The sequence below is a fragment of the Nicotiana attenuata genome, chromosome 6 (assembly GCF_001879085.1).
Source record: "Nicotiana attenuata strain UT chromosome 6, NIATTr2, whole genome shotgun sequence".
NCBI lineage: Eukaryota > Viridiplantae > Streptophyta > Magnoliopsida > Solanales > Solanaceae > Nicotiana > Nicotiana attenuata.
Window position 1 is genome coordinate 21,383,208 of NC_031994.1, and position 14,023 is coordinate 21,397,230.

The 14,023-nt window shown below is 37.5% G+C and overlaps 3 protein-coding genes across 6 annotated transcripts; 2 read left to right on the top strand and 1 right to left on the bottom strand.

Moving 5' to 3' along the window:
- Nucleotides 1,037-4,074, top strand: LOC109226697 (auxin-induced protein PCNT115-like). Its single transcript, XM_019391528.1, has 5 exons — nt 1,037-1,312; nt 2,527-2,727; nt 3,027-3,199; nt 3,290-3,392; nt 3,567-4,074. The coding sequence occupies exons 1-5, from the start codon at nt 1,088-1,090 to the stop codon at nt 3,906-3,908; spliced, it is 1,044 nt and encodes a 347-aa protein (XP_019247073.1). The 5' UTR covers nt 1,037-1,087; the 3' UTR covers nt 3,909-4,074.
- LOC109226696 (auxin-induced protein PCNT115-like) lies at nt 4,178-8,061 on the top strand. Of its 4 annotated transcripts, none has more exons than XM_019391527.1 (6): nt 4,178-4,936; nt 5,866-6,066; nt 6,729-6,901; nt 7,001-7,103; nt 7,360-7,510; nt 7,713-8,061. In XM_019391527.1, the coding sequence occupies exons 1-6, from the start codon at nt 4,853-4,855 to the stop codon at nt 7,898-7,900; spliced, it is 900 nt and encodes a 299-aa protein (XP_019247072.1). In that variant the 5' UTR covers nt 4,178-4,852; the 3' UTR covers nt 7,901-8,061. The 4 variants fall into 4 exon arrangements, with proteins under 4 accessions (XP_019247072.1, XP_019247069.1, XP_019247071.1 ...); XM_019391524.1 differs by having other exon boundaries at nt 4,178-4,932; XM_019391526.1 differs by having other exon boundaries at nt 4,178-4,932; nt 7,622-7,805.
- Nucleotides 8,424-13,681, bottom strand: LOC109226695 (geraniol 8-hydroxylase-like). The gene is made up of 4 exons (XM_019391523.1): nt 11,619-13,681; nt 11,088-11,369; nt 9,292-9,573; nt 8,424-8,935 (listed from the first exon to the last, which is right to left on the bottom strand). The coding sequence occupies exons 1-4, from the start codon at nt 12,204-12,206 to the stop codon at nt 8,609-8,611; spliced, it is 1,479 nt and encodes a 492-aa protein (XP_019247068.1). The 5' UTR covers nt 12,207-13,681; the 3' UTR covers nt 8,424-8,608.

The following is a 14,023-nucleotide window of genomic DNA, read 5'->3' on the forward strand; positions in this document are numbered from 1 at the left end:
CAAGGCAGTAAAGACAACACCACCAGCATATGTTAACAGCATAGTCTGAAACGATCCCAACGTATAGCTTTCCTTTTTCTTCTTTTTTCTTCTTCTCACTTTAAATAACTTCTGAAGGGAGGAAGAATGATGTATATGTTGTATATACATACATATACTTTGTATAATCATGTATAACCATGTATATTTGTGGGTATTCTCATAGTTATACAGAATTATACATGATTATACACAATTATACAAGATTATACATAATTATACATGATTATATTTGTGTGTATAACAATGTATATAAGGTGTTTAATAATGTAAATTTTTATTTTTTCCAGTGAAATAAGAATTTCCCTTGCAAAACTTTAAATTTTACAAAAAAAATATAAAAATAAAATTATAGACTCTAAGGATGAATATATTTTTATTTTTTACTTCAACTTGCTGATATTGTTTACTATACAGAGGGAAGTAAAAAATAAATAAGAATGAAAATGAAAAAAGGGTAAAGATAAAAATGAAAGAAAAAAGTGAAATCTGATTTAGGCGTGATTTTGGGTGTAGTTGATGAAGTTGTGGGTTAGGCGCTGAAATTATTTGTGGGCTACCGCATGAAAACTGTATTTGTGGGTTAGGCGGCTGAAAAGTGCTTTCCCCAAGTGTACTTATGTGAAATTATCCCATTAGTTTATGGATAGAAAAACAAATGGGTAGACAAGGGGAAATAATTTTATTTTTATGGTAACTGTGTCAAAACCCCCTAATTATACCACTTACCTCCACCACTATTTGTGATCATAACAATCACGATATTAAAGACGAATTAAAATTCTCAAATTAAATAATTTTTAAATATAAAAACGAAAGTCACTAGTGACGTGTTTTCTTACAATATTTGCCTTGTCAAAGTACTATACAACGTCACTAGTGACGTGTCATAGTCAAAATCGAAACTAATTAGTCAAATAGCTTTCACATCTCTAGGACCAACCACCTACCTCATCATCCATTGGGGCTGTCAACGATCTCTATATATAGATACTATGTTAAGCATCTCAGTCTCTAAGTATTTGCAAAGTTAGCCGAAATCACAACAATGGCCAAAGAGGGAACAAAAGTGCCAAGAATCAAATTGGGTTCACAGGGGCTAGAAGTGTCAGCTCAAGGACTTGGTTGTATGGGTATGTCCGCTTTTTATGGGCCGCCCAAACCCGAACCCGATATGATCCAACTCATTCACCATGCTATCAATTCTGGTATCACTCTTCTTGATACTTCAGATGTTTATGGACCCCACACTAACGAAATCCTACTTGGCAAGGTACTATTTAAATTCTTTTATTTTTTTGATTTTAAGCTGTAGGATGGTTGTACCTAATGCTGAATGTGTTGTACGTTTTTTTTTCTTTTTAATTTTGGTAAAGGAGTTGTGTGATTGGTACTTCTGGTGTTTTGAGCTGTTCTATTTTCAGAATATCTTGGATTTATGCATTGATGATTGTACATACTGCCTGATATGTTGTACCTTGTGGTTTTGGTGTTTGAGCTGGAATAATTGCAACTTATGCAAAATGTGCTAGTTCATAAAGCTTAAAGACTCAAAATTTTCGTTTTGAGTTGATGCTACTTTTCAAATGTTTAAGCTTCTTGTGTTGGACCTTAGCAAGAGAGGTTCTTCAAACATTTTACTCTCTGTGTTTCAATTTATGTAACCTAGTTTCAACGAAACATAGTTTGACTGAGCACCGGGTTTAAGAAAGAAATTAAAAGTGTAGTCTTAAACATGGCCTATTTTTTTTTTTTTTTTGACTATAAAAGTATGCCATTAAATATAGTAAAATAAGAAGTTTGAAGTTAAATTACTTTCAAAAATAGAAAGGTATCAATTTTTCGGAACGAACTAATAAGGAAATAATGTCATACAAACTGGGTCGGAGGGAGTATATCTTGTGGGGTGTTATGGGAAAGGATGTTCTGGCTGCAGAGTGGTAGTATGCAGAGTGTATCCCAATTTTGATGTTTGTGCCATAAGCGAGAAATTCATTCTTAATGATGCTCAAAGTCTTAATACTTTAGGTGCTAAAATCTACCGAGATCAAGAAAACGGCGCTAGTAGCAAGAATTGAAGTAAAATAATAGAGATGACAGTAAATGGAAAACTCAGATATAGAGGGAAAGAGAGGGAGTCATTTCGTGGAAGCATCCTCTTGCAGAAATGTAGGGTAAGGTTGCGTACAATAGACTCTTGCGGTCCGGTCCTTCTCCAAACCCTGCGCATAGAGCAAGCTTATTGCACCGGACTTCCCTTTGTCCAGTCCAAGTTACAAAGCCTTGTTGTTACAAAGTTAGACAAGTAAAATAAGAGAGAGCTTTTCTAAGAGTAATGTAGTATGTTGCAGTGAGTAATAGATTTCATTTGCAACTTCTTACTTTCAAATCATAACTATCTTATGCGACTGAGAACATTTGTCCATTTTTGTAGAATTTCTGCAAGAATGGTTACCTAACTTGTGATAATTATACGAGTCTATGCAGGCGTTGAAGGGAGGGATGAGAGAACGCGTTGAGTTAGCAACAAAATTTGGAGCTATTTTTGCAGATGGAAAACTGAAAGTGTGCGGAGAGCCAGCCTATGTAAGGGCAGCATGCAAGGCTAGCTTAAAGCGACTTGATGTCGACTGCATTGACTTGTACTACCAGCACCGAATTGATACACGCGTGCCAATTGAAGTCACGGTTGGTTCTCTTTCGCCATTTATAACTCTGGAAACCGCAGGTTACCAACATTTTGTAATCTATTGATTGAGCATTAAATGATTGACTTGTTTGGAGACACTATATATTTGAATTCAATATCAAAATTTTATGAACACTTACGGCTCCAGTGCTGCATCAACCTACACCATCATTTTTGGAATTGATCTAGTTGTTGACATCCAATTTACCAATTATGTTGAGTGCTGTATTATTGAATGTTTTCACATATTTGTTCAAATGGATAATGATCAGCATTTTTTATTCTCCTGTTTTACTAGATTGGAGAACTTAAGAAGCTGGTTGCAGAGGGTAAAATAAAATATATAGGTCTATCCGAGGCGTCAGCATCGACCATTAGAAGAGCACATGCAGTTCATCCAATAACAGCAGTACAATTAGAATGGTCTCTATGGTCTAGAGATGTAGAGGAAGAAATAATCCCTACTTGCCGGTATATTCTTCTTTATGCTAGTTTTTCATGTTTGTGCGTGGTCTATAACTATGTGAGATCCTGATATTCGCGTTCCTGTTAATCTACCAGAGAACTCGGAATCGGGATTGTGGCATACAGTCCACTAGGACGGGGATTTTTGTCATCCGGTCCAAAGCTGCTTGAGAATTTGTCAAATCAAGATTTCCGAAAGGTTTGCTTGTATTAAGTGTTTGTTTTGGATTTCAGACATATTGCTCTCGTGTTTAATTGCATTGCATTCTGTTGCTACTATATTTTCTTGTTTGAGGAAAGAAATGGTTTTGATCACTAACCTATTTAATTTGGATGACATCGCTAGGGACTAAATGAATCTTCAATTTTGCAGCATCTCCCAAGATTCCAGGCTGATAATCTTGAGCATAACAAAATATTGTACGACAGGATTTGTCAAATGGCGGCAAAGAAGGGATGCACCCCGTCTCAACTGGCCTTGGCCTGGGTACACCACCAAGGGAACGACGTGTGTCCTATCCCGGGCACCACTAAGATTGAAAACTTGAACCAGAACATTGAAGCTCTCTCCATAAAGTTAACATCAGAAGATATGGTAGAGCTTGAGTCCATTGCTTCAGCTAATGCAGTCCAAGGTGATAGGTACGGTTCTGGGGCAAGTACTTACAAAGATTCAGACACTCCACCCCTTTCAGCATGGAAAGCTACAGAATGATGCACTTCCACAATTAGTGCCTCTGTTTGTCATGTTGAGTTGAGTTGTTCCTGTATTTTGCGCGCTGTATGTGCTGAAAAACTGCAATTATTTCTGTTTTAAACTGTTGTGCCACTTGTGACCTTATGATTATTCGTATAATAAAATGTGTGACTCTGTTTGCATACTCTTTACTATGGCGTAAAACACTAAATTATTATTGCCTTACCAAATATGTAAGATTCAATCTTTTTGTTAATTGGACAGAGTCAAGAATTTATGTTTTTAATAAGGGTCGAGTCTGGATAAACTTGTGCGTCCTTCGACTGATCCCTCGATTATTATTACCTTCTACTAGTACAAGTATTGGGTCAGTTTGTCCATTTATCAAGAAGAGAGCCCAAGACAAGGAATGCAGTTTCTAGATATATTTTATGGATGCAGGTTTATTTAACTTATATGTCAAATGTCTTTTTTTCTTTATTTTTAAACTTCGTGTCTAGTCAAATTCAGTCTGAACATCGATTGAGGGTTCAGGAATTTTCTAAATTGAATAACTCAGCAATTATTGAATAAGTAAACAGAGGAATTAACACTAGCACCCAACCGTTGAATATTGTTTTGCTCATGTGCTTGCATAATGGCTGGCTAGTGTTACTTATTTGACTCTTTTTAACATAACAAGTTATTGCATAATTGCCTTCTCTCTCCACAGCTTCATATAAACCTCTGCATCTTCGTCTTGCAGACAACCCCCCCCCCCCCCCCCCGACGTTTCTCTGTATTTAACATGCAAAAAGAGATTTTCTTAAACACATTAATGGATTCAGAGGGAAGAAAAGTGCCAAGAATGAAGCTGGGATCACAGGGTTTGGAAGTATCAGCTCAAGGACTCGGTTGCATGGGCATGTCAGCCTTTTATGGCCCGCCGAAACCTGAAGATGACATGATCAAGCTCATTCACCATGCCATTAACTCCGGCATCACTTTCCTCGATACTTCAGATGTATATGGACCTCACACCAATGAAATCCTCATCGGCAAGGCATGTTAGTTACCTCTTGAAATCGCAATTGCTTTATTTGTCATAGACCTTTCATTTTAATGTCTTAATGCATGTTTGTTGCTTGGTTGCTTTATTCTCACTGTTCCTTGAGCCGAAGGTCTATCGGAAAATAGCGTCTCTATCTTTATAAGGTAGGCGTAAAGTCTGCATACCCACTACCCTCCCCAGACCCCACTTATGGGATTACACTGGGTTTGTTGTTGTAATTTGAATACTAAGATAATTGAGACGAAAGTTCAGTTTTCCTGTTTTAAACATTTTATGGATACCCACAAGAGTATTGAATCCTTGTGTTTTTCCTAATTTGTGGCATTTCAACTGAGGGTATCAATTTGCAAGTAATCAAGTTATTCATAATGGTTCAATTCTCGTATCATCGTTTGGCATAACATAAGCAAGAAAGGTTGGTAATCTTGAGCGTGTGATATATACTGTGTCTACTTGTGATCGGAGGTGGATTTAGGATTTGAACTTATGAGTTCGAGTTCGTGAATATTCTACCACTATTCATTTAATTTACTGTAGTCGAAATCAATTATTTGTACTTATTTGGTGAATTGTTAACACATATACTGGTCGAGCCAAAGCTACTGGGTACGAATGAACCATAAGTTGAACACTACATCCACCCGGGGCGGATTTAGCCGGCGGAAAGGGTTCACCCGAATCCCCTTTGCCGAAAAATTACACTGTACCTATAAGGCAAAATCCATTCTGTGCGTCTATATATTATATTTTGATCTCCTTGCCATAGTCCAAAAGCATAGCTCAGTAGTCGAGGGGATTCAAACCCTTTCTGAGGTCGCTGGTTCAACTTCCACTTATCTGTCTTAGTAATCAGCATGAACATTTATCTGTCTTTATACTGATTTATAGATTTGTTGATTAACGTTCATATTATGACCATGGCAGGCTCTGAAAGAAGGGATGAGAGAAAGTGTTGAGTTGACAACAAAGTTTGGTATTAGTTCTGCAGATGGAAAAATAGAAATAATTGGAGATCCCTCGTATGTAAGGGCAGCATGCGAAGCCAGCTTAAAGAGACTTGATGTTGACTGCATTGATTTGTACTATCAACATCGGATTGATAAGCGTGTGCCAATTGAAATCACGGTCTGTCCTTTTTTACCATTGAATATTACTCACCAATTTTATAACGAGGTTACAAAGTAGTACTTATCATAGCGATTTATTTGTAGTAACCTTATAAGTGACCTTATTGTGTAAAGATTTCTTATACGATCGTGCATATAACTTAACTCTTAGTGATAAGAGGATAAGATGATTGACTTGATATGGTACAATGACTTTTTGTGGTTCATTTGGCAAACACAAAATATTGAAAATTTCAGAGTTATTTGGGCATTTTGTGAAGAAGGTAATCACAATGTTGCAAAATGATGTTCTCTTTCATTTTTCCAATTAAACTTATCAAGACGAACTTAAAAAGGGCAGCCCGATGCACTAAGATCCCGCTATGCGGGGGGACCAGGGAAGGGCCGGACCTTAAGGGTCTATTGTACACAGAAAGGGCTTACCCTACATTTATACAAGAGGCTGTTTCCACGGCTCGAACCCGTGACCTCCTGGTCACATGGCAGCAACTTTACTAGTTACGCTAAGGCTCCCCTTCCTTATCAAGACGAACTGATAGTAATAAAAGGATATATCATCCTATTCAGTAGTGTACATCAGTTTCTTCTGTATCTTTGTCCATCATGCTTGTCGTTCAAAATTTAGTATTCTTTTGATATTTGCTATTGTTTTTTTCAAAGATGGGAGAACTCAAGAAGCTGGTTGAAGAGGGTAAAATAAAATATATAGGTTTATCCGAGGCTTCAGCATCGACGATTAGAAGAGCACATGCAGTTCATCCAGTAACAGCAGTACAATTAGAATGGTCTCTATGGTCCAGAGATGTAGAGGAAGACGTAATCCCTACTTGCAGGTTTAACATTTATCCTGTTCCTTTTCATTTAGTATCTCAAAAAACATTAATTATAAGTCCTTAATGTAGCATTCGTCATGATTAAACTTAATTCTGTAGGGAGCTTGGAATTGGAATCGTAGCATACAGCCCCTTAGGAAAAGGATTTTTGTCATCTGGTCCAAAACTACTCGAGGATTTGTCGAATGAGGACTTTCGGAAGGTTAGCTGCATCCAGTTTTTTTTTATTATTTTTTTTTTATTTTTTTTATTATTATTATTTTTTATTTTTTATTTTTTAGTGTTACTTCTGCAGAAGATTTATATATTGAGAACGCAAAAGTTTGAGCTTTAAATTTGGTGTTGGTATCTCTAAGTTCTGTGCTTGATCAATCAAGGCCAATTCTATTTTTGTGGTTAGTTTCTATTTCAAAAGAAACTAACTAGTATTGAATTTGATACATATATTGATTTTACAGCATATACCAAGGTTTCAAGCCGAGAATCTTGAGCATAACAAGATCTTGTACGAGAGAATTTGCAAAATGGCAGAGAAGAAAGGATGTACGCCATCTCAACTAGCCTTGGCTTGGGTACATCACCAAGGAAATGATGTGTGCCCCATCCCAGGTATTAGATACGGATCCAGAATCTAAATTTGACGCGTTCAATCTTTATGTTCTTACAACTGAACCTATTATACTTTTGGAATTATACGCTCAGTTTTTCTTTTAATGTTAGTGATTTTTCAGATACATATCTATACTTCGTGTTAAAAATACTAAACAGTTGAACCTATGGAGTATTGGCAATGACACGTCCCTGCTGCCAGGTACCACTAAGACCGAAAACCTCAACCAGAACGTTGGATCTCTGTCGATTAAGTTAACAACAGAAGACATGGTGGAGCTTGAATCCATTGCTTCAGCTGATGCGGTCAAAGGTGAAAGAGATGCTTCTGGTGCAAATCACGAAAACTCTGATACTCCTTCCTTGTCAACATGGAAGGCTACAAGATAAGACTTTTGCGCACTTTCCACGTTACAATGTATTTGAAACATGTTCTTGTTGGAAATGGTAAACTTATTAAAGTATAAAAAAGTGTCTAGGCTCATTTGTACTTTTGAGTCATCCTAGAATGTTCATTAATCATTATTCATATAACTTGAAGTTTAAAGGTCGATACAACAACAACAACAATAACAACGTAATCCCACAGGTGGGGTCTGGGGGAAGTTTAAGGGTTGATAATAACCTTATATACATGATAGTGTATGTCCAAACAACGAAGTTTCATGTTCAGTAAATGCTTGTTATATTTTTTAAACTAAGTCCTTTCAATACAGAACTTCAAATATAAGAGTGTATAAGGTCTTTAGACTTGAAATTTCTACCTGTAAACCAAGTGTTGGTGGCATACTGGATATATGAGAAAACAAATCTCCTCTTTTTCATCATCATGTAATCTTTTTATTCTTATTCCCTTGTTCTTTTAGCGAAAATTGCAAATCACTAAATGATAGTACAAAACTTGAATATATCTTATGCAGAGACACATCCAGGATTTTGAGTTTTTGGGTTCTTGATTCTAAAAAAGACATCATACTAGTTCCAGATAAATTATTATAGTACATAACAAGTGGGACTTTTAATATAGAGTTTGAGCCAAAGCTATACTGTCGAACCTATAGCTATCACTGTAGCTCCGCCTCCTGATCCGTTGTACTATCAAATAGGATATGCGATAGCTCGCAAAGGACAGGCTTTGGCTAAAGTGATACCAAACTTCTCCTCCATGTCTAGTTCTTCTGGTTTAATGCCGCCTTCAGGTTTCCAATTGAAGGAATTCAAGAGTGAGCCTACCATTACTGGAACCATTCTCAATGCCGCCAGAGGTAAGCCAGGGCATATTCTTCGCCCAGCACCAAATGGAATCAATTCAAAATCTTTGCCTCGCACGTCCAATTCTGAACTCCAGAACCTCTCAGGTTTAAACACTAGTGGCTCCTCCCACAAAGCTGAGTCTCGACCGATTGTCCACACATTAACTAGTACCTGTGAGTAGGGGTGTCAAATTTAGCTCAAAAAATTTAACTTATCCAACTCGTCCAAATTTGGATGGTTTGACTGGGCATATATTAATTGGCGGGTTTATTTAGGCATAGCCCGAGTTAGCCATCTATAGTTTGGTCAATTCGGAACAATCGACCAACTAGGACAATCTATGTAGCCCAAATTAACCGATAAGGAAACTTATCAACACATTGAAAAAAAGAAGTTTTTCGCGTTTGGTTAGTTAAATGTAGTCATGATAATCAAAAGAAAAGCTTGTGTTAGTTTGGTCAGCTTATGACCCAATTAGCTTATTGATTCAACCCATTTTAACCCGCCCATTTGAATTAAAACCTTACCTGTGAGCCCTTCGGGACAATATAGCCACACACTTCAACATCGTCTTCTACTTTGCGCGGAAGTAAGAATGGAACTGGTGGGTGCATTCTTAAGGTTTCTTTGACAATACATTGCAAGTAAGAGAGTCGAGAAACATCATCTTCTTTTATTGGTTTTCCTTTTCCAACGACTTCCGCAAGCTCAGCTTGGACTTTCTTCATAATCTCAGGTTGTCTAAGTATTTCTGCCATTGCCCATTCCACTGTACTTGTCGTCGTATTAGTACCGCCAATAAATATGTCCTGAAACATTTTTCATAAATCCCATCAAATATGTCAATGCGAACCTAGTAAGAATTTCTTTTTTTTTTTTTTGTGTGTTAATTAGTTAGAGTATCATCTTAATTATTGAAACACTGGTAAAGTTGTTGCCAGGAAACAACCTCTTGCAGAAATGTAGGGTAATGTTGTGTACAATAGACCTTTGTGGTTCGGCCCTTCCTTGAACCCTCCGCTTAGCGGGAGCTTAGTGCAACGGGCTGCCCCTATCATGGGGTAGAGAGACTGTTTCCAATAGACCCTCGGCATCCTTCCCTCCAACCCCCCACCTTGCTCTGGGTTGTTGTTGTTGTTATGTAAAAAAGATTGTTATTGGAAATAGTCTCTCGACCTTCATTAGGTAGGGGTAAGGCATGCGTACTGATACGCGGCGCCTTCCTGAGATTCTTGGAAGGGCGACGTACGGCTAGGCAACTGATGTCAGTCCAGTTGCTGTCCGCCAACTGAGGTCCCCTCCGTACGCTAGACGAGATTGTCAGTGCCGTACGGGAAAACCAATGTCAAGAGCAATTGAGAGAACAAAAATGAGAATTCAGAATGAGAGAAAGCTTGATTGCATTAATGAAAGCTATTACAGAAAAGCAACGCGGTGTCGAGGGGGAGAGACACCAGTACTGAGAATTGCTTGCTTGCTAGAAAGTTTTGATTGCTTGATCCCCCCTAATAGTACTTAAAAAAAATAAACCAAAGTTACAGGAGTAGACCTAATTAAGCTAGAGAAACATAATGGAAGTACATGAAATAAACTACTCTATATTTACAATGAAAATGACTTAGTTTTCTATAAGGCAGCAGCAGGTCCGTTGTCAGCAGCAGTGTCTTTGGCATCACGGTCTGCGCGCGCGGCGCTGTTGGCTTCTGCCTGCGGCATGGCGCTCGCGAGGGATATCGGTGGGGCGACAGAGGCACCTGCGCGCTTGTCACTTGGCGCGGCCAGGACCACGGGGCCGTCCGTGGCGCTAGGCATTGGGAGGTTCGCTAGGACGCCACGGGGCGCGCCCAAGGGGTCATGGGGCATGGCTGGAAAGCCGCCCATGACAGTACACATGACTACCCTCCGCAGACCCAATTTGTGGGAATATACGGTTTTTTTTTTATTTTTTATTTTTTACGTAAATAAGATTGCAGTTTTTATATATATCGTATTATGTTAAATTCAAAAAGATGTCTTGAACTATGATAGTAAATTAAAACAACAACAACAACAACAACAACCCAGTAAAATTCCACAAGTGGTGTCTGGGGAGGGTAGAGTGTAGGCAGACCTTACCCCTTCCCGAAGGAGTAGAGAGGCAGTTTCCGAAGTACCCTCGGCTCAAGAAGACGAAAATAGACAATAGATCCATAACATCAACAGAAGCCAGAAAAAATAATATTAGCATCGTAACAGACCCAAAAAAATGGACAAACAATAATAATAACCAGTAATAATACCACGATAGTAAAAATAAAGTTGATGATAAAAGAGAAGCACAAACCAGGAGCAAGGAATTGATGTGATTCTGATCGATTTCTTCCGAATTTTCTTCTCTAATTTTAAGAAACACTTCCAAAACATCATTCTTTGTACTACTACTCCTCTTTTCCTCCAATCGCTCGTTGATCAAATCATCGAAAAGCACAAACAACTTACTTATATGAATGTCTGTGTTACGCCTAATTCGTTGAGGATCAATGTTTTCAAGTATGGGAAAAAAATCCACTAGGTTAGGCTTCCCAGCCTCGGCCAAGATGTTCCAAATCACGTCCTTCAACTCTACCTGTGATGAATCCATAAAAAGGGTCACAAACAATTATGCACTGTTTAGTACACAAAAAGAATGGGATTCTTGACGTAGCTGGTAAAGTTGTTGCCATGTGACGTGGAGGTCACGGGTTCAAGCCGTGGAAACAACCTCTTGCAGAAATGCAGGGTAAGGCCCCACGCATAGCAGGAGCTTAGTGAACCAGGCTGCCCTTTTTCAGTACACAAAAAATCGGGACGTCGCAATAACATTTCTCAGCTCTACCTTTGTATCAAAAAGAGGGTCAACCAAGTCCTTAGAGAAGAGAATATTGGACAACAAATTGAGAGAGGTCTTGAAAGCAGCTTTGCCAATGATCACAGCTTCACCTTCTTGACTACATTTTGCAACATAATCAACTAACTGTTGTACCTTTTGTGATCTTAAGTGTTGATCTGAATCAAGTTTAGTGAGAGAAAGGATGTTGGAGTTCAAGATTCGTCGAAGGGTTCGCCACGTCGGATTAACGGGGAGCCACGTCACTGAGAATTTGGAATAGTTGTGTGCTTGAAGTGCATTAGGGATAAATCTATTGGAAAATGCTTGATCTTGATTTTGAAGGACTTGTTTTGCCATGGTTGATGAAGAAATGACAATTGTGGTTATTTGCCCAAGTTTTAAACTCATAATTGGACCATAGGTTTTGGCAAGATTAGCTAGTGATATATGAGGTTTTGCACCTAATAAATGAAATAAATTTCCTATTATTGGCAGTTGTAATGGCCCTGGTGGAAGCCTTTTGTTTCTTTTTGATAGAAAAAGAAGAAAAATGCAAGCAAAATTTGATCCAAACACAAGTGTAAGGTAATCCATATTTCTCTCCTACTCACTCTCCTTCAAACTCTCTTATTAATGTAAGAGTTATTGGGAAGTTCACTACCGAAGAAGTGGCGGAGATATGATTTTAGTTTATAGGTTCTTGATTCTAGAAAAGACAGTTTACTAGGCAGTGGCGGACACACGTGATGGCATGCGGGTTCAACTGAACCCACTTCATCAAATAATAATAGTGTATATGTATAAGTTACGATTAATGCTGCGTAAATTTTGCATATATTTTATTTGAACCCACTTGACAACTACTATTTTACCACTAAATTAAGTTATGTACTTTTAAGATTGAACCCGCTTGCATAAAATCCTGGGTCCGCCACTGAATACAGGATTTGCAAAAGCTACTAAATTTACTGAACCCTAAGCAGAACTGTAGCTCCGGCCTTCGTTGTAGCTTGCCAAACTAGAAAATTCAAACACATCACTAAATGAAGGGTCCAAACACCACAAATTTTCTGCCTACTTTTCTTTTATTTGTACGACGAATTTTCTTTGAAGCAGAAGATATTGAATAGCTAATCAATGAGTTAATTTCACCTTGCTTTTTTTTTTCTTTTCTTATTGTATGTGGCATATAATTTCCAATTGTAAAATACTTATTAGTGTCTTACTTATTAATTAGTTGGGCAACAAATTAAACAGTCAACAGTTGTGAGCCGTTGAAACCAGAGGCGGATCCAGAATTTTAAGCTTATGGGTTCCAATAACAATCTCAAGTTAATCTACATGATAACTGGACCAACGAACTGGGTTCCAAGCTAAATATTCTTATACTTTTAATGAAGTTTTAGTACAAATACAGGGTCTATGCAAAAGTTACTGGGTTCCGTAAACCCGTAAACTTTGCTCTAGATCCGCCCCTGGTTGAAACATGGCCCCCGAAAGTCATTTTAATTACCGGATTAACACAATATAATTTTTCATCTATAAAAATTCAATTGAATCCCCTTCAACTTAGCTCCGCCCCGAGCACAATGTCCACAGTCGTAAAAAACATGTTTTACACGTGTGGGTGGGTGATCAAAGGATAGAATATAATTACCAAAAACCTTAAATTTGGACGTTGCTACATTCAGGGCCGGACATTAGGTGGACGAAGCGGTGTCACGCAATACTACTTCATCAGAAAATTTTATAAAGCATATGTAATTATACTGCGTCGAAACGAGTAACAAATATAAAATAACACCACTTGACATGTATCCTCGTTTGGCATGCTGGTTAAGTTCTTGGTTTTGCTTTAAGAGGTCGGACTAGAACATATTTTTGGAAAATATTTAAAGAGTCTCTTGTTAAAAATTATGGTTAAATAGAACTGAACTCGAGACCTTTTCTAACTTAGGACTCCACAAAATTAATGCACTAACACTATGTTTGGATCATTGTTACCCATTATTTTATAATGTATTATATTATACTGTATTGTATTATATTGTATCGTTTTATGGATATAACATTTGAATAGATTGTATCATTTGCTGTTGTTAAATAATATTTTTGTTGTTTGGTTTGATTGTATCGTACTGTACTGTAACTGATAAGTTCACTAAAATACCTTAATTATTTAAAATAAATTTATCAAGAATTTACATAAAAATATTTAAGACAACCCCTTTCTACTAATTTATCATTAATTACATAGCTTGGAAACAAGATCAAAAACCTGGAAAAAAAGGTTAACTAATATTAGCAACAAAAAAAAATGATAGAAAGAGACAAAGAATCGAACAGAGACTTGGATAAAAAGAACGGGGCAAACTAACTCTAGAAAAGAGGAAGAAGACAAGTAGGCCAAT

Excerpts from the sequence above, each read along its gene's own strand:
- LOC109226697 (XM_019391528.1), top strand. The coding sequence starts at position 1,088 with ATGGCCAAAGAGGGAACAAAAGTGCCAAGAATCAAATTGGGTTCACAG. Across the intron at positions 1,313-2,526 it reads ACGAAATCCTACTTGGCAAG|GCGTTGAAGGGAGGGATGAG; the intron begins GTACTATTTAAA and ends GAGTCTATGCAG. Across the intron at positions 2,728-3,026 it reads GCGTGCCAATTGAAGTCACG|ATTGGAGAACTTAAGAAGCT; the intron begins GTTGGTTCTCTT and ends CTGTTTTACTAG.
- LOC109226696 (XM_019391524.1), top strand. The coding sequence starts at position 4,678 with ATGCAAAAAGAGATTTTCTTAAACACATTAATGGATTCAGAGGGAAGA. Across the intron at positions 6,067-6,728 it reads GTGTGCCAATTGAAATCACG|ATGGGAGAACTCAAGAAGCT; the intron begins GTCTGTCCTTTT and ends TTTTTTTCAAAG. Across the intron at positions 7,104-7,359 it reads CGAATGAGGACTTTCGGAAG|CATATACCAAGGTTTCAAGC; the intron begins GTTAGCTGCATC and ends TTGATTTTACAG.
- LOC109226695 (XM_019391523.1), bottom strand. The coding sequence starts at position 12,206 with ATGGATTACCTTACACTTGTGTTTGGATCAAATTTTGCTTGCATTTTT. Across the intron at positions 11,370-11,618 it reads ACCCTCTTTTTGATACAAAG|GTAGAGTTGAAGGACGTGAT; the intron begins GTAGAGCTGAGA and ends GATTCATCACAG. Across the intron at positions 8,936-9,291 it reads TTGTCCCGAAGGGCTCACAG|GTACTAGTTAATGTGTGGAC; the intron begins GTAAGGTTTTAA and ends CCCTACTCACAG.